This window comes from Lichenostomus cassidix, chromosome 3 (assembly GCF_008360975.1).
Source record: "Lichenostomus cassidix isolate B80296 chromosome 3, HeHo_3.0, whole genome shotgun sequence".
Taxonomy (NCBI): Eukaryota; Metazoa; Chordata; class Aves; order Passeriformes; family Meliphagidae; genus Lichenostomus; species Lichenostomus cassidix.
The window spans coordinates 111,152,269-111,174,279 of record NC_139483.1 but is presented as its reverse complement, the minus strand read 5'-3'; the positions used below and the strand labels follow the sequence as shown (position 1 = coordinate 111,174,279).

The following is a 22,011-nucleotide window of genomic DNA, read 5'->3' as shown; positions in this document are numbered from 1 at the left end:
TTTTTTGGAATTTCCAGGATATTTTCCGGGATTTTTTCTGGGATTATTTCCGGGATTTTTTCTGGGATTTTTTCTGGGAATTTCTGGGATTTTTCTGGGATTTTTTCTGGAATTTTTTCTGGCATTTTCTCCCCAGAATTCTGGGATTTTTCCAGGATTCTGGGATTTTTCCAGGATTTTTTCTGGGATTTTTTTCCGGAATTTTTTCCAGAATTTTTTCCAGAATTTTTCCAGGAATTCCAGAATTTTTCCGGGATTTTTTCTGGGATTTTTCCGGAATTTTTCCCAGAATTTTTCCAGGAATTCCAGAATTTTTCGGGATTTTTTCTGGGATTTTTTCCGGGATTATTTCCGAGATTTTTTCCCAGGAATTTCCAGGATTTTTTCTGGGATTTTTTACAGATTTTTTTCCCAGGAATTCCGGGATTTTTTTCAGAATGTTTTCCAGGATTTTTTCTGGGATCTTTTCTGGAATTTTTTCCGGAATTTTTTCTGGGAATTTCCAGGATTTTTTCTGGGATTTTTTCCGGGACTTTTTCCAGAATATTTACCAGGAATTTCCAGGATTTTTTCTGGGATTTTCTCTGGAATTTTTTCTGGAATTTTTTCTGGGACTTTTTCCAGAATTTTTTGGGGGGGGGAATTTCCAGGATTTTTTCCGGGATTTTTTCTGGGAATTTCCAGGATTTTTTCTGGGATTTTTTCCGGAATTTTTCCCAGATTTTTTCTAGGAATTCCAAGATTTTTTCCGGGATTTTTCCAGGATTTCTCACCCAGGGGGCTGCAGGAGAGGCTGGTGAGGACCATGGCTGCCACCATCTCATCCATCTCCACTGATCCCGAGTCGCATTTCCTGGGGAAAAAGCAGGAAAAAAAGTCAGGAAAAGCCGGAAAAAAAGCAGGAAAAAGCGGAGAAAAAACAGGAAAAAATTCGGGAAAAAATTTGGGAAAAAATTCGGGATTTTCCAGCGGTTTGGAGGATTTTTTTTTCGGGAAGATGGGAGAGAAAAGATGGGAAATTTTGTTAATTACAAATGGGAGGAAAGTTGGGATAATTCTAGGAAAAGGTGGGAATTTTTCCTGGAAAAATCACTAATTTCCATCCCAAACCTCATTCCCAGTGGGAATTTTCCTGGGAAAAAACACCAAATTTCATTCCTCATTCCCAGCGGGAATTTTGGAATTTTTCCAGGAAAAATCACCAATTTCCATTCCAATCCTCATTCCCAATGGGAATTTTTCCCAGAAAAAACCCAGGAATTTTGGAATTTTCCTGGGAAAAATCACCAAATCCCAAATCCCTCATTCCCAGTGGGAATTTTTCCCAGGAAAAATCACCAAATTTCATTCCTCATTCCCAGCAGGAATTTTGGAATTTTTCCAGGAAAAACTCACCAATTTCCATCCCAACCCTCATTCCTAGTGGAAATTTCCCAGGAAAAAACCAGGAATTTTGGAATTTTTCCCGTAAAAATTTCACCAAATCCCAAATCCCTCATTCCCATCAGGAATTTTTCCCAGGAAAAATCACCAAATTTCATTCCTCATTCCCAACAGGAATTTTGGAATTTTCCCGGAAAAAAATCACCAAATTCCAAACCCTTTTTCCCATTAGGAATTTTTCCTGAAAAAGTCACCAATTTCCATCCCAACCCTCATTCCCATCAGGAATTTTTCCCAGGAAAAATAATCAAATTTCATTCCTCATTCCCAGCAGGAATTTTGGAATTTTCCCAGGAAAAATCACCAAAACCCAAACTCTTTCCCATTAAGAATTTTTCCTGGGAAAACTCAGAAATTTCCATCCCAAACCTCATTCCTAATGGGAATTTTCCCAGAAAAGTCACCAATTTCCATCCCAACCCTCATTCCCAATGGGAATTTTCCACAGGAAAAACCAGGAATTTTGGAATTTTCCTGGGAAAAATCACCAAATCCCAAATTCCTCATTCCCAGTGGGAATTTTTTCTGGGAATTCCACCCACCTGCTGGGCACGTCGATGCTGCAGGACACAGATCTGCTCAGCCTTGCCGGGAATTCCGGGAATTCCGGGAATTCTGGGAATTCCGGGAATTCCTGGATCCTCTCGCATTCCGTCGGGAGGAAAACCTGGGAAGAGAAATTGGGGAAAATCGCAAAATTTTGGGAATTTCCAAAATATTTTTGGGATAATCTTGGAATTTTGGGTGATGATTCTTCGCCAATCCCAAATTCAGGGGTTTTGTGGGAATTTTCATGGATTTTTTCCATGGATTTTGGGTTTTTTCCCAGTTTTTTGGGTGGAGAAAAGGATGAAAATCCGGAATGGAAAATTCCCAGAATATCCTTGGATTTTTTTTGGATGAAAATTGGGATTTTTGGGGAAAAAATCCCAAATTTTTTGGCAAAATTTGGGCTTTTTTCCAGAAAAAACCCCAATTTTTTGCCAAAATCTACGATTTTTTCTGGAAAAATTCCCATTTTCTTTGGCTGAAATTTGGATTTTATCAAAAAAAAAATTTGCTGAAATTTGGGATTTTTTTCCAGAAAAAAAACCCCATTTTTTTTAGCTGAAATGTGGTTTTTTCGGCTGAAATTTAGGATTTTTTGTGCAAAATATGCCAATTTTTTTTTGGCTGAAATTTGGGATTTTTTCCAGAAAAAATCCCAAAATTTTCACCTGAAATTTAGGATTTTTTTGAAAATATCCCAATTTTTTTGACTGAAACCTGGGATTTTTTTCAGAAAAAAGAATCCTAATTTTTTTTTTTGCCTAAATTTAGGATTTTTTCCAGAAAAAAACCCTATTTTTTTTGGCTGAAATTTGGGGTTTTTTCCGGAGAAAAACCCAATTTTTTTGGCTGAAGTTTGGGATTTTTTCCAGGAAAAAATCCAGTATTTTTTGGCTGAAATTTGAGGTTTTTTCTGGAAAAAAATTCCCAATTTTTTGGGCTCAAATTCGGGATTTTTTTTCAGAGAAAATCCCCATTTTTTAACCGAAATTTGGATTTTTTTCCAGAAAAATTCCCAATTTTTTATTTTGTTGAATTTTAGGATTTTTTCCAGAAAAAATCTCAAATTTTTTTGGGAAGAAATTTGGGATTTTTCTGGAAAAAAATCCCAATTTTTTGGGCTGAAATTCAGGATTTTTTCCAGAAAAAATGGATTTTTGCCCAAATCCTATGGAATAAAAAATCATCAATTTCCATCCCAATCCTCCTTCCCAATGGGAATTTTCCTGGAAAAAATCACCAAATTCCAAACTCATTCCCAGGAAAAATCCCCAAATTTCATTCCTCATTCCCAGTGGGAATTTTCCAAGGAAAAATCCCAAAATTCCCAAACCCATTCCCAGAAAAAATCCCAAAATTCCAACCTGCATTCCTAGTGGGAATTTTCCCGGAAAAAACCCCAAATCCCAAACCTCATTCCCAGTGGGAATTTTCCTGGAAAACTCACCAATTCCCATCCCAATCCTCCTTCCCAGTGGGAATTTTTCCAGGAAAAATCCCCAAATTCCAAACCCATTCCCATGAAAAATCCCCAAATTTCACTCCTCATTCCCAGTGGGAATTTTCCCGGAAAAAATCCCGAATTTCATTCCTCATTCCCAGTGGGAATTTTCCCAGAAAAAATCCCCAAATCCCAACCCCATTCCCAGGAAAAATCCCCAAATTTCATTACTCCTTCCCAGTGGGAATTTTCCCAGGAAAAATCCCCAAAATTTCATTCCTCATTCCCAGTGGGAATTTTCCTGGAAAAATCACCAATTTCCTTCCCAATCCTCATTCCCAGCGGGAATTTTTCCAGGAAAAATCCCCAAATTTCATTCCTCCTTCCCAGTGGGAATTTTTCTGGGGAAAATCCCAAAATCCCAAATCCATTCCCAGAAAAAATCCCAAATTCCAATCCTCCTTCCCAGTGGGAATTTTCCCAGGAAAAATCCCAAAATTCCAACCCCATTCCCAGGAAAAAACCCCAAATTCCAAACCTATTCCCACGAAAAATCCCCAAATTTCATTCCTCATTCCCAGCGGGAATTTTCCCAGAAAAAATCCCAAATCCCAACCCCATTCCCAGGAAAAATCCCTAAATTCCAATCCTCATTCCCAGTGCTAATTTTTCCAGGAAAAATCCCCAAATCCCAACCCCATTCCCAGGAAAAATCCCCAAATTTCACTCCACATTCCCAGCAGGAATTTTCCCCAGAAAACTCACCAATTCCCATCCCAATCCCCAAAAATTCCCGGGATTTCCCCATTCCTGGGAATTCCCAGCCCTACCTGCTGTGTGGCTCCATCGGGAAATTCGGGAATTCGGGAAGGATTGGGAATTCCGGCGGGAGGAAGGAGGCGAGAGCCGAGCAGAGAGCGTTTGCCCAGCCGGCGAGACATCGGAGACAACCTGGAATGGGGAAAATTCGGGAATTTTCCATCCTAAATCCTGGAATTTTGGGAGATCAATCCTGGAATTGGGGATTAATTCTGGGATTTTCCACATAAATCCTGGGATTTGATGTCTGTAATTCCTGGGATTTGATGTCTCTAATTCCTGGGATTTTCTGCCCCTAATTCCTGGAATTTTCTGTCTCTAATTCCTGGAATTTTCTGTCTCGATTCCTGGGATTTTCTGCCCCTCAATCCCAGAATTTTCCACCCTAAATCCTGGGATTTTCCATCCTAAATCCTGGAATTTTCTGTCCTAAATCCTGGAATTTTCCACCCTAAATCCCAGAATTTCGGGAGATCATTCTCGGAATTTTCCGCTCCACAATCCTGGAATTTTCTGTCCTAAATCCTGGAATTTCCTGTCCTCAATTCTGGAATCTTCTGTCCTTCAATCCTGGAATTTTCCCCCCTAAATACTGGGATTTTCTGTCCTCGATCCTGGAATTTTTTGCTCCTCTGATCCTGGAATTTTTGGGAGATCAATCCTGGAATTTTCTGCCCTAAATCCTGGAATTTTGGGAGATCAATCCTGGAATTTTCTGTCTTGAATCCTGGAATTTTCTGCTCCTCAATCCTGGAATTTTCTGTCCTAAATCCCGGAATTTCCTGCTCCTCAATCCTGGAATTTTCTGTCTCTAAATCCTGGAATTCTCATCTCCTAAATCCTGGAATTCTCATCTCCTAAATCCTGGAATTTTCTGCTCATCAATCCCGGAATTTTCTGCCTCTAAATCCCAGAATTTTCTGCCTCTAAATCCCAGAATTTTCCATCCTAAATCCTGGAATTTTCTGCTCCTCGATCCTGGAATTTTCTGTTCTCAATCCTGGAATTTCCTGTCCTGAATCCCGGAATTTTCTTGTCCTTCAATCCTGGAATTTTCCACCCTAAATCCTGGAATTCCCTGCTCCTCAGTCCAGGAATTTCCTGTCCTCAATTCTGGAATTTTCTGTCCTTCAATCCTGGAATTTTCCACCCTAAATCCTGGAATTTTCTGCTCCTCAATCCTGGAATTCTCATCTCCTAAATCCTGGAATTCCCTGCTCATCAATCCTGGAGTTTCCTGTCCTTCAATCTTGGAATTTTCCGACCTAAATCCCAGAATTTTCTGTCCTCAATCCTGGAATTCTCTGCCCTCGATCCCAGAATTTTCTGATCCTCAATACTGGAATTCTCATCTCCAAAATCCTGGAATTTTCCACCCTAAATCCCGGAATTTTCTGCCCCTCAATCCCAGAATTTTCCGCCCTAAATCCCAGAATTTTCTGCTCCTCAGTCCAGGAATTCTCTGCTCCTCAATCCTGGAATTTCCTGCCCTAAATCCTGGAATTTTCTGTCCTAAATCCTGGAATTCTCTGCTTCTCAATCCTGGAATTTTCTGTCCTCAATCCCGGAATTCCTAGCACCTCAATCTCCTCATCTGCATCCCAAAGTTCCCCTTTTTTGGGAATTCCCAGACTTCTGGGATTTTAACCCAAACCAAACCCATACCTAACCTATTTTTGGACAGGGAATACAAAAAAAAAAAGGGATTTTTCCACCTTTTCCACGCAAAAGTTCTTTATTCCCGATGGGAAAAACTTCCCAAAATCAGGAAGGAAATCCAGGATTTATGAGGGGTTTTTATGGATCACTGGAGGGATTTTTCCCAGCCCTGAAATCCTGAAATTCCATCGGGATTGAGGGAAAAAGGGAAAAGGAAAAATAAGGGAAAGGAAAAAGGAAAAGAAACAGGAAAGAGGAAAAAGGAAAAAGGAAAGAGGAAAGAGGAAAAGAAAGAGGAAAAAGGGAAAAGAAAATGGAAAAAGGGAAAAACAGGAAAGGAAAAGGGAAAAGGGAAAAGGGAAAAAGGGAAAAAGGGAAAAAGGGAAAAAGGGAAAAGATGAAAAAACGAAAGAGGGAAAAGGAAAAGAAAAAGGAAAAAGCAAAATGGAAAAAGGAAAAAGGAAAAAGAAAGGAAATAAGGAAATCTCTTCCCAAAGCCAATTTCAGCCCAAAGAAATCCCGAGAATTCCCAAAAATTCCCAACATTCCAGGATTATTCCAGGATTTTCTAATCCCAGTGCATTTTGGCCAGGCGGGATTTATTCCCAAAAAAACCTGGCAGAAAATTTGGGAAAACCAGGAAAAACCAGGAGGGAATGTTGAGGGAATTTTTTTTCTCCTGGATTTTTTTTTTCTGGGAAAAGGCAAAGCAAGGTAATTCCAGAGGGAAATTATTCCAGAGGGAAACACCTTTGGAATTAACCAAATCCCAAAATTTTGCTCCCTGATTTCCCCAAGTGATTCCGGAGGGAAATTATTCCAGAGAAAAACACTTTGGGAGCTTCCGAATGCCAAGGTTTTGCTCCTTGATTTCCCAAAATTGATTCCGGAGGGAAATTATTCCAGAGGAAAACACCTGGAGAGTTTTCAAAGTGGAGGAGGAGGAGGAAAAGGAGGAAGAAAAGGAGGAAGAGGAAGATGAAAAGGAGGAGGAAGAGGAGGAAGAGGAGGAGGAAAAAGAAAAGGAGGAGGAAGAGGAGGAGGAAAAAGAAAAGGAGGAGGAAGAGGAGGAGGGAGAGGAGGAAGAAAAGGAGGAAGGAAATGGGGAAGAAGAAGAAGAAGAAGAAGAAGAAAAGGAGGAGCAGAAGGAAAAGGAGGAGGAACAGAAAGAAGAAAAGGAGGAAGGAAATGAGGAGGAAGAAGAAATGGAGGAGGAGGAGGGAAAGATGGAGGAAGAAAAGGAGGAAGAAGAGGAGGAAGAAAAGGGGGAGGAGGAGAAAGAAAAGGAGGAAGAAGAGGAGGAGGAAGAAGAAGAAGAGGCAGAGGAGGGAAAGCAGAAGGAAGAACAGGAGGAAGAAAAGGAGGAAGAAAAGGAGGAAGAAAAGGAGGAAGAAAAGGAGGAAGAAGAAATGGAGGAGGAGGAGGAAGAGGAGGAGGAGGAGGAAGAAAAGGAGGAGGAGGGAAAGGAGGAGGAGGAAGAAAAACAAGAAAACAAGGAGCAGGAGAAGGAAAAGGAGGAGGAAGAAGAGGAGGAAAAAAGGAGGAAGAAGAGGAGGAGGAAAAAAGGAGGAAGAGAAGGAGGAGGAAGAAGAAAAGAAGGAGGAGGAGGAACAAGAAGAAGAAAACGAGGAGCAGGAGAAGGAAAAGGAGGAGGAAGAAAAGAAGGAGGAAGAGGCAGAAAGAGAGGAAGAAAAGGAGGAAGAAAAGGAGAAGGAGGAAGAGGAGGAGGAGGAGGAAAAAAGGAGGAAGAGAAGGAGGAAGAAAAGGAGGAGGAAGAAGAAATGGAGGAGGAAGCAGAAAAGGAGGAAGAGGAGGAGGAAGAAGAGGAAGAAGAAAAGGAGGAAAAGGAGGAGGACGAAGAAAATGAGGAGGAAGAAGAAATGGAGGAGGAGGAGCAGGGGAAGGAGGAGGAAGAAAAGGAGGAAGAAGAGGAAGAAAAGGAGGAGGAGGAAGAAACGGAAGAAGAGGAGGAGGAGGAAGAAGAAGAGGAGGAGGAGGAACAAGAAGAAGAAAATGAGGAGCAGGAGAAGGAAAAGGAGGAGGAAGAAGGAGGAGGAGAAGGAGGAAGAGGAGGAGGAGGAAAAGAAGGAGGAGGAAGAAGAAAAGGAGGAAGGAAAGGAAGAAGAAAAGGAGGAAAAGGAGGAGGAAGAGGAGGAAGAAGGAGAAAAGGAGGAAAAGGAGGAAAAGGAGGAAGAGGAGGATGAAGAGAAGGAGGAAAAGGAGGAGGAAGAAAAGAAGGAGGAGGAGGCAGAAAGAGAGGAAGTAAAGGAGGAAGAAAAGGAGGTGGAAGGAGAAAGAAAACAAGGCGGAGAAGGAGGAAGAGAAGGAGGAAGAAAAGAAGGAAAAGGAGGAAGAGGAGGAGGAAGAAAAGGAGGAAAAGGAGGAAGAGGAGGAGGAAGAAAAGGAGGAAAAGGAGAAGAAAAGGAGGAAGAGGAAGAGGGAGAGCAGGAGGAAGAAAAGGAGGAGGAGAAGTAAGAAGAAAAGGAGAAGGAAGAAGAAGAGGAGGAAGAGGAGGAGGAGGAAGAAGAGGAAGAGGAAAAAAGGAGGAGAAAAGGAGGAGGAGGAGGAAGAAGAGGAGGAGAAAAGGAGGAGGAGTTTCAGGAGGGCAGCAACGACCAGTGTGAGATGGGAAGGAGGGAAACCAGGAAAACCGGGAAAAGATCGGGATTGGGGTGGGTGAGAGATTTTTTGGGATTTATTTCCATTTGGGACATCGATTGTTGTGCCTTGAAAGCCTCAGCGGCACCAGTGAGTGTGGGATGGGCAGGGAAATTGGGATTTGGGGTACAGGGTGGGAATCCATCGGGATTTGGGGTACAGGGTGGGAATCCATGGGAATTTGGGGTACAGAGTGGGAATCCATCGGGATTTGGGGATAGCAGGTGGGAATCCATTGGGATTTGGGGATATCCAGTGGGAATCCATCGGGATTTGGGGTACAGGGTGGGAATCCATCGGGATTTGGGGTACAGGGTGAGAATCCATCAGGATTTGGGGATATCCAGTGGGAATTCATTGGGATTTGGGGTACAGGGTGGGAATCCATCGGGATTTGGGGTACAGGGTGGGAATCCATTGGGATTTGGGGATATCCAGTGGGAATTCATTGGGATTTGGGGTACAGGGTGGGAATCCATCGGGATTTGGGGTACAGAGTGGGAATCCATCGGGATTTGGGGTACAGAGGGGGAATCCATCGGGATTTGGGGAGAGAAGGGACACCGGGATGGGGTGGGAATTCCAGGGACACACAGACACTGGGAAGTAATGGGAATTCTGAGGGACACAGAGCCCGGGAAGGAGTGGGAATTCTGAGGGACACAGAGCCCGGGATGGGTTGGAATTCCGGGGAGAAAAGACACCGGGAAGGAGTGGGAATGCCGCGGGACCGGGAAGCACAGAGCCCGGGAAGGAGTGGAAATACTGGAGAAAAGGGATACCGGGCAGGGTTGGGAATTCCGGGGGACACAGAGCCCGGGCAGGGTTGGGAATTCCGCGGGATTGGGAAGCACAGAGCCCGGGAAGGAGTGGGAATTCTGAGGGACACTGAGCCCGGGAAGAGTTGGGAATTCTGAGGGACACAGAGCCCGGGCAGGAGTGGGAATGCCGAGGGATTGGGAAGCACAGAACCCGGGAAGGAGTGGGAATTCCGAGGGACAGATAGGGAAGCACAGACCCGAGGTAGGAGTGGGAATTCCAGGGGCCACAGAGCCCGGGAAGGAATGGGAAATCCGGGGAGAAAAGACACCGGGAAGGAGTGGGAATGCCGCAGGAATTAGGAAGCACAGACCACAGGCAGGGTGGGAATTCCGGGGGGAGCAGAGACACCGGGAAAGAGTGGGAATTCCGGGAGAGAAGGGACACCGGGAAGGAGTGGGAATCCTGAAGGAATTAGGAAGCACAGACCCCTCAGGGTGGGAATCCTGAAGGAATTAGGAAGCTCAGACCCCTCAGAGTGGGAATTCTGGCAGAATTAGGAAGCTCAGACCCCTCAGAGTGGGAATTCTGAAGGAATTAGGAATCTCAGACCCCTCAGAGTGGGAATTCTGAAGGAATTAGGAAGCCCAGACCCCTCAGGGTGGGAATCCTGACGGAATTAGGAAGCTCAGACCCCTCAGGGTGGGAATTCTGGCAGAATTAGGAAGCACAGACCCCTCAGGGTGGGAATTCTGAAGGAATTAGGAAACTCAGACCCCTGAGAGTGGGAATTCCGCAGGAATTAGGAAGCACAGACCCCGGCAGTGTGAGAATCCTGATAGAATTAGGAAACCCAGACCCCTCAGGGTGGGAATCCTGGCAGAATTAGGAAGCTCAGACCCCTCAGGGTGGGAATCCTGACGGAATTAGGAAGCCCAGACCCCTCAAGGTGGGAATTCTGGCAGAATTAGGAAGCTCAGACCCCTCAGGATGGGAATCCTGACGGAATTAGGAAACTCAGACCCCTCAGGGTGGGAATTCTGAGGGAATTAGGAAGCACAGACCCCGGCAGAGTGGGAATTCCGCAGGAATTAGGAAGCACAGACCCCGGCAGGGTGGGAATTCTGAAGGAATTAAAAAGCACAGACCCCTCAGGGCGGGAATCCTGAAGGAATTAGGAAGCTCAGACCCCTCAGGGTGGGAATTCTGGCAGAATTAGGAAGCTCAGACCCCCTCAGGCCCCACAGCCCAGCACCACTCGGGCAGGCAAGGCTGCACGTCCCACACAGCTCAGCCCGGAACGGAGCAGAACGGAAAACCAACACCGCAAAACCCAACCGGCTACCCTCACCCCACCCCGGGGCTCTCCCCGCTCCTTTCCCGCTTACCTCCAGCGCCGGTTGTTTTAAAAGCACCGTGTTTTCCCCGGTTAGCTCTGCCGGGCCGGGCGGGGCGGGGCGGAGTCGCTGCCGGGCGGGAAGCGCCGCTCCCGCGCGCGCGGCTTTTTTTTAATCATTATTTTTCCCACTCCCCGGCGTTTTTTCCGCCCCGATTTTTATATTTCTGATGGAAAAGTGGGTCTAAAGAACAGCCTGAGGGGGTTCTCGCTACTCACCGGTGTGAGGTAAGCCCGCTCCGAGCGGCCGGCCGGGTTAAAGCTCCCGGGGCCGGCTCGGTGTAAACAACCTCCCCTCACGCTCGGCCCCTTCCTGCGCATTGGCTCCGCTGCTTCTTGCCGACGAAACGCCCATTGCCTGCCCGGCCGGAGGGGCTCCGTGCCCGGCTGCTCTCCCTGCCTTCTTTTCCTGCCTTTTCCCGGTTTTTTCCCGGATTTTCCCGGTTGTTTCTGACCGGGGATTGAGGCCCCGCAGCCCGCGGTGTACCGAGTGGCGGTGCGGTGCTCGGGTGGCTTTTTTGGGGGGTTATTTTGGCTTTTTTTTGTCACTTGCTGGGGTTGTTTTGGGGTGGAAAAGCTGAGTTTTGGAGAGGGTTTGACTTGGGGGCCTTTGGGGATTTTTGCTTCCGTAGGGCTGGGGAGGCAAAAGTACTATTTTCCTAAGGAATTGGGATCTTCCTGCACCTCTTTCCCAAGGAATTGGGATTTTCCTGCACCCCATTCCCAAATAATTGGGATCCCCACCATCCCTTTCCCAAGGAATTGGGATTTTCCTGCACCTCTTTCCAAAGAATTGGGATTTTCCTGCACCTCATTCCCGAGGAATTGGGATTTTCCTGCACCTCTTTCCCAAGGAATTGGGATTTTCCTGCACTCCTTTTCCCAAGGAATTGGGGCCTCATCATCCCTTTCCCAAGGAATTGAGATTTTCCTGCACCTCTTTCCCAAGGAATTAGGATTTTCCTGCATACCTTTATAAGGGATTGGGATCTTCCTGCACTTCTTTCCCAAAGAATTGTTCTCCCCATCACTCCTCTCTCATCATTTTTCACTTAAATTAACCCCAGCGATGCTCCTTTTGGGGTTTATTTCACTTTGGGGCATTGATTTTCCCCCTCAAACCCTCGGTTTTTTGTCACCGTGACAAAAATTCCCTAATTTCGGTGTTTGTGGATAAACACTGGGACTTTGTCAGCCTAAAAAATGGTTATTTTTACCCCCAAGATACACAACCCAGGTAGGATTTTCCAACTGTTGTCCCAGGTAAAATGTTGGGAGAGGAATTTTCACCTGTTTTTCATATATAAGATGAAACCTGATGTGATTTCCCAGCAAAATACCTGATTTTTTTTTATTTCTAAGAACAAAGTACCTTCTTTTGGCACCCAAACCAAAGCAAAAATCTTCCATTTCCAGAAACGCTTCTAAATTTCCTCCCAAGCTCCTCAGGCTGGGGTTTCTAAGTCAACTAATTAGGTGTTGAAATGAAAATTAAAATGAAAAGCGAGTTGTTATGTATGCAGAGTGACTGAAATCCATCGCCTGGAGATCTCACCTCGTTCCACTGCCACACCTGAGCCAAGGTGTTTCAAAACAGCAAAAATGGGGATGGAAATCCCTCAGAATGTGGGATTGGGAGGTGGTGGGTGGGGGAGAGGAGAGGAAAAGCCATGGCTGCTCCTCATCTTCCTCCATGATTTCACCTCATATTCCTCCATGATTTCCCATCATGGCTGCCCTTCATTTTCCTCAGTTTCCCCTCATGGCTCACCCTCATCTTCATCAGTTTCCCCTCATGGCTGCCCTTTATCTTCCTCGATTTTCCCTCATGGCTGCCCTTCATCTTCCTCAGTTTCCCCTCATCTTCCTCCATGATCTCCCCTCATTTCCCCCATGACTTCCCCTCATCTTCCCTCATGATCTCCCCTCATCTTCCCCCATGATTTCCCCTCATCTTCCTCCATGATCTCCCCTCATCTTCCTCCATGATCTCCCCTCATGGCTGGCCCTCATCTTCCTTGATTTCCCCTCATGGCTGCCCTTCATCTTCCCCCATGATTTCCCCTCATCTTCCTCCATGATTTCCCCATCTTCCCCCATATCTGCCCTCATGACTGCCCCTCACAACCATGGACACTCCTCATCTCCCCCATGATCTTCTGTCATATCCACCATGATCTCCCCTCATGCAGACCCCTCATCTCCTCCATGATCTCCCCTCATGGAGACCCCCTCCTCTTTGCCATGATCTCCCCTCAGGACCACCCTTCATCTCCACCATGATCTCTCCCCAGGAACACCCTTCATCTCCGCCATGATTCCCCCCTCACAAACACGGCCATCCATCATCTCCCCTCACTCCCCACAGCCATTCCCCATCTCCCCCACACTCTCCCCTCACGCCCCACGGCCATTCCCCATCTCCCCTCACAAACTCGGCCATTCCCCATCTCCCCTCACAAACTCGGCCATTCCCCATCTCCCCTCACAAACTCGGCCATTCCCCATCTCCCCACGCTCTCCCCTCACAAACTCGGCCATTCCCCATCTCCCTCCCTGTCCCTCTCCCCTCACTCCCCACGGCCATTCCCCATCTCCCCACACCCTCCCTGTCCCTCTCCCCTCACTCCCCACGGCCATTTCCCATCTCCCTCCCTGTCCCTCTCCCCTCACTCCCCACGGCCATTCCCCATCTCCCCACACCCTCCCTGTCCCTCTCCCCTCACTCCCCACGGCCATTCCCGTCTCCCCTCCCGTCCCGTTCCCCATTCCCGCCCCGGCGCTGGCGGGAACAGCCCGTGCCCTGCCCGCCCCCCCGCCCTGGCTACGTGCAGTTCCCCACGAGGCGCCGCGCGCCCCCCGCCCGCGGGAACAGCTCGCGCCGCACGTTCGCTCCGCTCCCGCCCGCCGGGGGAGGCGGGGCGGCTCCGGCCAATGGCGGCAGCGGCGCCGTGCCGGCGGCCAATGGCGAGGGGAGCTGAGGGGAGCTGAGGGGAATGGTGCCGCCTCTGAGGGCGGGCATGGCGGAGCTGAGGGGAGCAGTGGCGCCTCTGAGGGCGGGCATGGCAGAGCTGAAGGGAGCTCGGGGGAATGGTGCCGCCTCTTCAGGCGGGCATGGTGGAGCTGAGGGGAGCTTGGGGGAATAGTGCCGCCTCTTCAGGCGGGCATGGCGGAGCTCAGGGGAGCGGTGCAGCCTCTGAGGGCGGTTATGGCGGAGCTCAGGGGAATGGTGCCGCTCCTTCGGGCGGTCATGGCGGAGCCGAGGGGAGCTCAGGGGAATGGTGCCGCCTCTGAGGGCGGTCATGGTGGAGCTCAGGGGAATGGTGCCGCTCCTTCGGGCGGTCATGGCGGAGCCGAGGGGAGCTCAGGGGAATGGTGCCGCCTCTGAGGGCGGTCATGGCGGAGCTCAGGGGAATGGTGCCGCCTCTGAGGGCGGTCATGGCGGAGCTCAGGGGAGCGGTGCCGCCTCTGAGGGCGGTCATGGCGGAGCTCAGGGGAGCGGTGCCGCCTCTGAGGGCGGTCATGGCGGCGGCGCGGAGGGAGCGGCCGCGGGGGAGGGCAGCGCCTCACGGCGCCTTCGGGTCACTGAGCGCCCTCGGTCACTGGGCGCCCGCAGCCCTTCAGCACCCGCAGCGCTCTGTCCTTCGGCCTCAGTCCTTCAGCCCCTCAGGCTTTCAGTGCACTCAGCCTCCTCCGGCCTAAAGTGCTTTTAGCTCCCTCAGTGCTCTCGGTTCTTCAGCCTCTTAGTCCTTCAGTGTTTTTAGCCCCTTCAGGCCTTCATTCCCCTCAGTCCTTCATCTCCCACAGTCCCCTCAGGCCTTCAGTGCTTTTAGCCCCCTCAGGCCTTTAGTCCTTCATTCCCCTCAGTCCTTCATCCCCTCAGTCCTTCATCCCCTCAGTCCTTCATTCCCCTCAGTCCTTCAGCCCCTCAGTCCTTTGTACCCCTCAGTCCTTCATTCCCCTCAGTCCCCTCAGTCCTTCATCCCTCTTCATTCCTTCATCCCCCTCAGTCCTTTATCCCCTCAGTCCTTCATCCCTCTTCAGTCCTTCATCCCCTCAGTCCTTCATCCCCTCAGTCCTTCGTCCCTCTTCATTCCTTCATTCCCCTCAGTCCTTCATTCCTCTCAGTCCTTCATCCCTCTTCATTCCTTCAGCCCCTCAGTCCTTCAGCCCCTCAGTCCTTCATCCCTCTCAGTCCTTCATTCCCTCAGATCCTTCATTCCCCTCAATCCTTCAGCCCCTCAGTCCTTCATTCCCTCAGTCTTTCATTCCCTCAGATCCTTCATTCTCCTCAATCCTTCAGCCCCTCAGTCCTTCATTCCCTCAGTCTTTCATTCCCTCAGATCCTTCATTCTCCTCAATCCTTCAGCCCCTCAGTCCTTCATTCCCTCAGTCTTTCTTTCCCTCAGATCCTTCATTCTCCTCAATCCTTTAGCCCCTCAGTCCTTCATGCCCCTCAGTCCTTCATTCCCCTCAGTCCTTAATCCCCTCAGTCCCTCACCACTCAGTCCTTCAGTGCTTTCAGCCCCTCAAGCCTTCAGCGTTTTGAGTCCACTCTGTCCGTCAGCATTTTCAGTCCCTCAGCCCTTCACTGCCTCCATTCCCTTATTTCCCCATTCCTGTTTCATCCCTTCATTCTCTCAATCCTCTCAGCTTGTCCATTCTCTCAGCTTCGTCACTTCCTTCATTCCCTTATTCCCTTCAGTCCTTAATTCCCTCCATTCCCTTATTCCCCCATTCCCGCTCAGTCCCTTCATTTCCTTCATTCCTTTATTCCCCTAACCCCCTCAGTCCTTTCATTTCTTTCATTCCCTTATTCCCCTCAGTCCCTTCGTTCCCTTCATTCCCTTATTCCCTTAAATCCTTTAATTCCCTCCATTCCCGCCCAGTCCCTTCATTTCCTTAATTCCTTTATTCCCCTCAGCCCTTTCATTCCCTTATCCTCCTTAGTCCCTTCATTCCTTTCATTCCCTCATTCCCTTCATTCCCTCATTCTCTTCGTTCCCTAATTCCCCTCATCCCCCTCAGTCCTTCTGTTTCCCTTCATCCCCTTATTTCCCCTATTCTGCTCAGTCCTTCATTCCCTCAGTTCCCTCAGCGCCTCTGTTCCTTCATCCACCTCAGTCCTTTCATTCCTTTATTCCCTTATTCCCTTCACTCCCTTCAATCCCTTATTCCCCTCAGTCCTTTTTCCCCCTTCATTCCCTTATTCCCCTCAATTCCCCAACCTCCCACACCCTCATTGCCTTCAATCCCTTATTCCCCTCATCCCCTCAGTCCCTTCATTCCCTTATTCCTCCTATCCTGCTCATTCCCTTCATTCCCTCATTCCCCTCAGTCCTTTCACTCCATTCCCTCATTCCTATCAGTTCCTAAATTCCCTTATTCCCTTAATTCCTTTAGTTCCCTTTATTCCCTCATTCCCATCATTCCCTTATTCCTTTAATTCCGTTAATTCCCCTATTCCCCTCATTCCCCTTATTCCCTTCATTCCTTTAATTACCTTCATTCCTTTATTCCCCTTATTCCCTTAGTTCCTTTAATTCCCTTATATCCCTCATCCCCATCAATCCCTTAATTCCCTCATTCCCTTAATCCTTTAATTCCCCTATTCCCATCAGTCCCTTAATTCCCTCACTCCCCTCATTCCCTTAATCCTTTAATTCCCCTATTCCCATCAGTCCCTTAACTCCCTTATTCCCCTCATTCCCCTTATTCCTTTAATTCCCTTCATTCCTTTATTCCCCTTATTCCCTTAGTTCCTTTAATTCCCTTAATTCCCTTATTGCCTTAATTTCCTTCATTCCCTGAATTCCTTTAATTTCCTTCATTCCCTCATTCCCTTCAATCCCTTATTCCCCTCAGTTTCTTCATTCCCTTATTGCCCTCAGTCCCTTAATTCCTTTAATTTCCTTCATTCCCTTAATTCCTTAATTCTCCTAATTCCCTTATTCCCTTAATTCCTTTATTCCCATTATTCCCTTAATTTCTTTCATTCCCTAATTCCCCTCATTCCCTAATTCCCCTCATCCCCTTCAGTCCTTTAATTTCCCTTAATTCCCTTATTTCCCCTCATTCCCTCCATTCCCTAATTCCCCTCAGTCCTTTAATTCCTTTAATTCCCTTATTTCCCTTGATGGGAAAAACCCCAAATTCCCACCTGGTTGGGTCTGGGAAGGTGAAATTTAGGATAAAACATCCCAAAAATTGGGGAAAAAACCCCAAATTCCCACCTGGGAAAGTGAAATTTGGGCTAAAACATCCCAAAAATTGGGGGAAAATCCCCAAATTCCCACCTGGATGGGTCTGAGAAGGTGAAATTTGGGCTAAAACATCCAAAAAATTGGGGAAAACCCCCAAATTCCCACCTGGATTCCCCCAATTTTTGGGATGTTTTAGCCCAAATTCCCACTTTCCCAAAAATTCTGGAAATGGTGAAGAATCCATGAAAAATAATTTCTATTTTCATCATTTTTCACTGAAAAAAAATCCCTTTTTTTCCCATTTTTTTCTCTGTTATCCCAACATCTTAATTCCAGGAAAACCTCTGATTTTCCAGGGGTTTTTTTTCCTATTTTCCCCCCATTTTTTCCAGTTTTTCTCCGTTTTCCCAGATTTTTTCTCCAGTTTTCCCATTTGTTTGTTTTCCCATTATTCCCTCATTTTTCCCTCGATTTTTTCCCCGTTTTTCCTTGTTTTTTTCCCCAGTTTCCCCATTTTTTCCTCATTTTTCCCCCAGTTTATATCTTTTTATTCTCATTTTTCCCTAATTTTCCCCCTCATTTTTCCCCCCTTTTCCCCGTTTCTTTACCAATTTTTTCCTCATTTTTTCCTGGTTTTTTCCCATTTTTTTCCCTCATTTATCAGTTTTTTCCCTATTTTTTTTTTCCAGTTTTCCCATTTTATTCAGGAGGATCCAAGCAAACTCCTTGCATGGATTTTTAGCAATTTTTGGGAATTTTTTAATTTATCAGAATTTTTGGGATTTTTTTTTAATTTTTAAAATTTTCGGAATTTTGGATTTTTGTGTATTTTTGGATTTTTTTAATTTTTGGGGATTTTGGAGATTTTTGTGTAATTTTCTGAATTTTTGGAAATTTTTGGAACTTTAGTTTTGAGGATTTTGGGGGAATTTTTTGGAATTTTCTGGGATTTTGATTTTTAAAAATTTTTGGGTATTTTTTTAAATTTCTGAGGATTTTTGAAATTTTAAAAAATTTTTGGGGAACTTTTGGGGAATTTTAAAAATACTTTTTAGATTTCTTTTAATTTTTGGAGAATTTTTGGTGATTTTTGGGGGAACTTTTTTGAATTTTGGGGGATTTTTTGGGGATTTTTTAGGGAATTTTTTGGGAGTTTTGGGCGATTTTTTGGTAATTTTTTGGAATTTAAAAAATTTTTTTTTGATTTTTGGGGAACTTTGGGGGATTTTGGGGATTTTTTAAATTTTTGGGATTTTTTAATTTTGGGGGAATTTTGAGGTTTTTTGGTAATTTTTGATTTTAAAAATTTTTTGAATTTTTGGAATTTTGGGAGATTTTTTTTTAATTTTCGGGAATTTGGGGATTTTTGGAATTTTTGGGAATGTTTTCAGAATTTTTTGGATTTTCTTTAGATTTTTTAAGGAATTTTTTGGAATTTTGGAATTTTTTGAAATTTTGGGAATTTTTGGGAATTTTGGTTAAAATTTTTGGGAATTTTTCCCGCTTCATTTCAAAATTCCAAAAGGAAATTTTGAGCTCCTTGTCCTTAAATAATGAATTAATTCCAATCAATATAATAATAAAATCAATGATGAATAAAGAATAAAAAATAAACAACAAAACCACAACAATAAAAGAAATAATTACTCAAGAATAAATAAATAATAATAAATAATAATCTAAATCAAATATCTATAAATAAAATATTCCTTTTTTGTTGCTTTTTGTTGGTTTTTTTTATTTTTTAAAGTTTTTATTTTCCTACGTTTTGCTTTATTTTCCCCTAAATTTCGCCTCTTTTCCCTAATTTTTTCCTTTTTCCCTTTTTTCCTTTTTTTTCCTTTTCCCTTCTTTTCTTCCTTTTCCCTTTTTTCCTATTTTTTCCCTTTTTTTCCCCTTTATTCCTCCTTTTTCCTCCTTTTTTATCACATTTCCCCCAACTTTTCCCCCAAATTTTTTCCCATTTTCCCATTTTATTTTTTCCCTTTCCCCCTTTTTTCCTTTTCCCTCATTTTCCCCATTCTTAAATTTTTTCCCCTTTTCCTATTTTTTTTTTTTCCTTTTTTCCCTTTTTTCCTACTTTTCCCCCATTTTTCCCTTTTTTCTCCTTTTTCCTCTTTCCTCCCATTTTTTCCTTTCCCCCATTTTACCCCAATTTTCCCCCATTTTTCCCTTTTCCCCCTTTTTCCTCATTTTTTCTCACATTTCCCCTTTTCCCCCAATTTTTCCCCTTTTTCATTTTTCACATTTCCCTTTCCCTTTTCCTCCTTTTTCCCCCAATTTTTCCCCTTTTATTTTTTGCCATTTTCCCCTTTTTTCCTCCTTTTTCCCATTTTAAAATTTTTCCATTTTCCCCCCTTTTTTCCCTTTTCCCATTTTTCCTTTTTCCCCATTTTTTCTTCTTTTCCCCTCTTTTTCCTCCTATTTTTTCCTACCTTCCCCCATTTTCCCCCAATTTTTCCTTTTTTATTTTTCCTTTTTTCCCTTTTTCCTCCTTTTTTCTCACATTTCCCTTTTCCCCCACCTTTTCCCCCAATTTTTCCTTTTTATTTTTCCCATTTCCCCTTTTTTCCTCCTTTTTCCCTTTTCCCTTTTTCTCATTTTAAATTTTTTCCCTTTTTTCCCTTTTTTCCTACTTTCCCCCAATTTTTCCCCTTTTATTTTTTGCCATTTTCCCCTTTTTCCCATTTTATTTTTTTCCTTTTCCCCATTTCCCCCTTTTCCTATTTTTCCTTTTTCCCCATTTTTTTTCTTTTCCCCTTTTTCCTCCTATTTTTCCTTTTCCCCAATTTTCCCCCAATTTTTCCTTTTTTATTTTTCCTTTTTTCCCTTTTTCCTCCTTTTTCCTCACATTTCCCCTTTCCCCCTAACCTTTTCCCCCAATTTTTCCCCTTTTATTTTTCCCATTTCCCCCTTTTTCCTTTTTCTCCTTTTAAATTTTTTTCCTTTTTTCCCTTTTTTCCTACTTTTCCCCCAAGTTTTCCCCTTTTATTTTTCCCATTTCCCTTTTTTCCTCCTTTTTTCTTCTTTTTCCTTTTTCCCATTTTAAATTTTTTTCTTTTTTTCCCTTTTTTCCTACTTTTCCCCAATATTTCCCCTTTTATTTTTTGCCATTTTCCCCTTTTTCCCTCCTTTTTCCCATTTTAATTTTTTTCCTTTTCCCCCATTTCCCCATTTCCTTTTTTTCCCCATTTCCCATTTTTTCCCTTTTCCTATTTTTCCTTTTTTCCCCCATTTCCCCCTTTTCCTATTTTTCCTTTTTCCCCATTTTCTTCTTTTCCCTTTTTCCTCCTATTTTTTCCTTTCCCCCAATTTTCCCCCAATTTTTCCTTTTTTATTTTCCCTTTTCCCCCTTTTTCCTCCTTTTTTCTCACATTTCCCCTTTTCCTGCTAACCTTTCCCCCCAATTTTTCCCCTTTTATTTTTTCCCATTTTCCCATTTTTTCCTCCTTTTTCCCTTTTCCCTTTTTCTCCTTTTAAATTTTTTCCCTTTTTTCCTACTTTTCCCCCAATTTTTCCCCTTTTATTTTTCCCATTTTCCCCTTTTTCCTCCTTTTTCCCATTTTAATTTTTTTCCCTTCTCCCCCATTTCCCTTTTTTCCCTTTTCCCCCATTTCCCCTTTCCCTTTTTTCCCCATTTCCCCCTTTTCCTATTTTTCCTTTTTCCCCATTTTTTCTTCTTTTCCCCCTTTTTCCTCCTTTCCTCCTATTTTTTCCTTTCCCCCATTTTCCCCCAATTTCCCGCATTTTTCCCTATTTTTCCTTTTTTCCCTTTTTCCTCCTTTTTTCTCACATTTCCCTTTTCCCCCACCTTTTCCCCAATTTTTTCCCTTTTATTTTTTCCCATTTTCCTTTTTTCCTCCTTTTTCCCTTTTCCTTTTTTCTCATTTTAAATTTTTTTCCTTTTTTCCCTTTTTTCCTACTTTTCCCCCAATTTTTCCCCTTTTATTTTTTCCCATTTTCCCCTCCTTTTTCCCATTTTAAAATTTTTCCCTTTTCCCATTTTTCCCCATTTTTTCTCCTTTTCCCCCTTTTTCCTCCTATTTTTTCCTTTCCCCCATTTTCCCCTAATTTTCCCCATTTTTCCCTTTTCCTCCTTTTTTCTCACATTTCCCTTTTTCCCCACCTTTTCCCCCAATTTTTCCCCTTTTATTTTTCCCATTTTCCCCTTTTTTCCTCCTTTTTCCCTTTTTCTCCTTTTAAATTTTTTCCCTTTTTTCCCTTTTTTCCTACTTTCCCCCCAATTTTTCCCTTTTATTTTTTGCCATTTTCCCCTTTTTCCCATTTTATTTTTTTTCCTTTTCCCCATTTCCCCCTTTTCCTATTTTTCCTTTTTTCCCCATTTTTTTTCTTTTCCCCCTTTTTCCTCCTATTTTTTCCTTTCCCCCAATTTTTCCTTTTTTATTTTTCCTTTCCCCCCTTTTTCCTCACATTTCCCCTTTTCCTGCTAACCTTTCCCCCAATTTTTCCCCTTTTATTTTTCCCATTTTCCCCTTTTTTCCTCTTTTTCCCCATTTTAAATTTTTTTCCATTTCCCTTTTTCCCATTTCCTCCTTTTTCCTTTTCTCCATTTTCCCTTTTTTCCCTTCCCCCCCATTTTTCCCTGTTTCCCATTTTCCCTCCTTTCCCCCTTTTTCCCTCCTTTTTCCCATTTTCCCCTTTTTTCCCCTTTTCCCCCTTTTTCCTCCTTTTCCTCATTTTTTCCTTTTTCCCATTTTTTTCCTTTTTTCCCCTTTTCCCACCATTTTCCCACTTTTTTCTTTTCCCCTTTCTTCCTCCTTTTCCCCTTTTTTCCTTTTTCCCCTTTTTTCCTCCATTTTTCCCCTTTTCCCCATTTTCCCTTATTTCCCATTTTCCCTCCTTTTTCCCTCATTTCCCATTTTTCCCCATTTTTCCCATTTTTCTTCTTCTCCCACCCACCATTCAATCCCAATTGATTCTGGAATTCAATCCCAGATTATTTCCTTATCAAATCCCAACCAGGAAAACTCAGAATTCCCAAAAAAACCCCAAAAACTGGGAATTCTCTTCTCCAACGATCCCACTTTGGATCCCAGTGGAGTTTGGAATTCCAAAGGTTTGGA

The 22,011-nt window shown here is 44.4% G+C and overlaps 1 protein-coding gene and 1 long non-coding RNA gene across 6 annotated transcripts in view; both read right to left on the bottom strand.

Moving 5' to 3' along the window:
* LOC146440495 (zinc finger protein 395-like) overlaps positions 1–12,620 on the bottom strand; it is a 35,678-nt gene extending 23,058 nt beyond the window's left edge. For 2 of the 5 annotated variants that reach the window (XM_085057188.1, XM_085057189.1), the window contains exons 1-3: positions 10,944–12,620; positions 4,264–4,384; positions 1,986–2,110 (exon numbers count right to left, since the gene is read on the bottom strand). In XM_085057188.1, coding sequence (XP_084913314.1) covers positions 1,986–2,110; positions 4,264–4,374 — 236 coding nt within the window. In that variant the 5' untranslated portion in view covers positions 4,375–4,384; positions 10,944–12,620. Of the gene's footprint in view, positions 1–773; positions 854–1,985; positions 2,111–4,263; positions 4,385–10,716 lie in introns of all 5 variants that reach the window. The other 3 variants (XM_085057186.1, XM_085057185.1, XM_085057184.1) reach the window with 3 other exon arrangements.
* Positions 12,621–16,733: 4,113 nt separating this feature from the next.
* On the bottom strand, positions 16,734–17,469 carry LOC146440494 (uncharacterized). The gene is made up of 2 exons (XR_014851174.1): positions 16,958–17,469; positions 16,734–16,894 (listed from the first exon to the last, which is right to left on the bottom strand). It is a non-coding gene; the product is annotated as an uncharacterized LOC146440494 (long non-coding RNA).
* Positions 17,470–22,011: the final 4,542 nt, after the last annotated feature.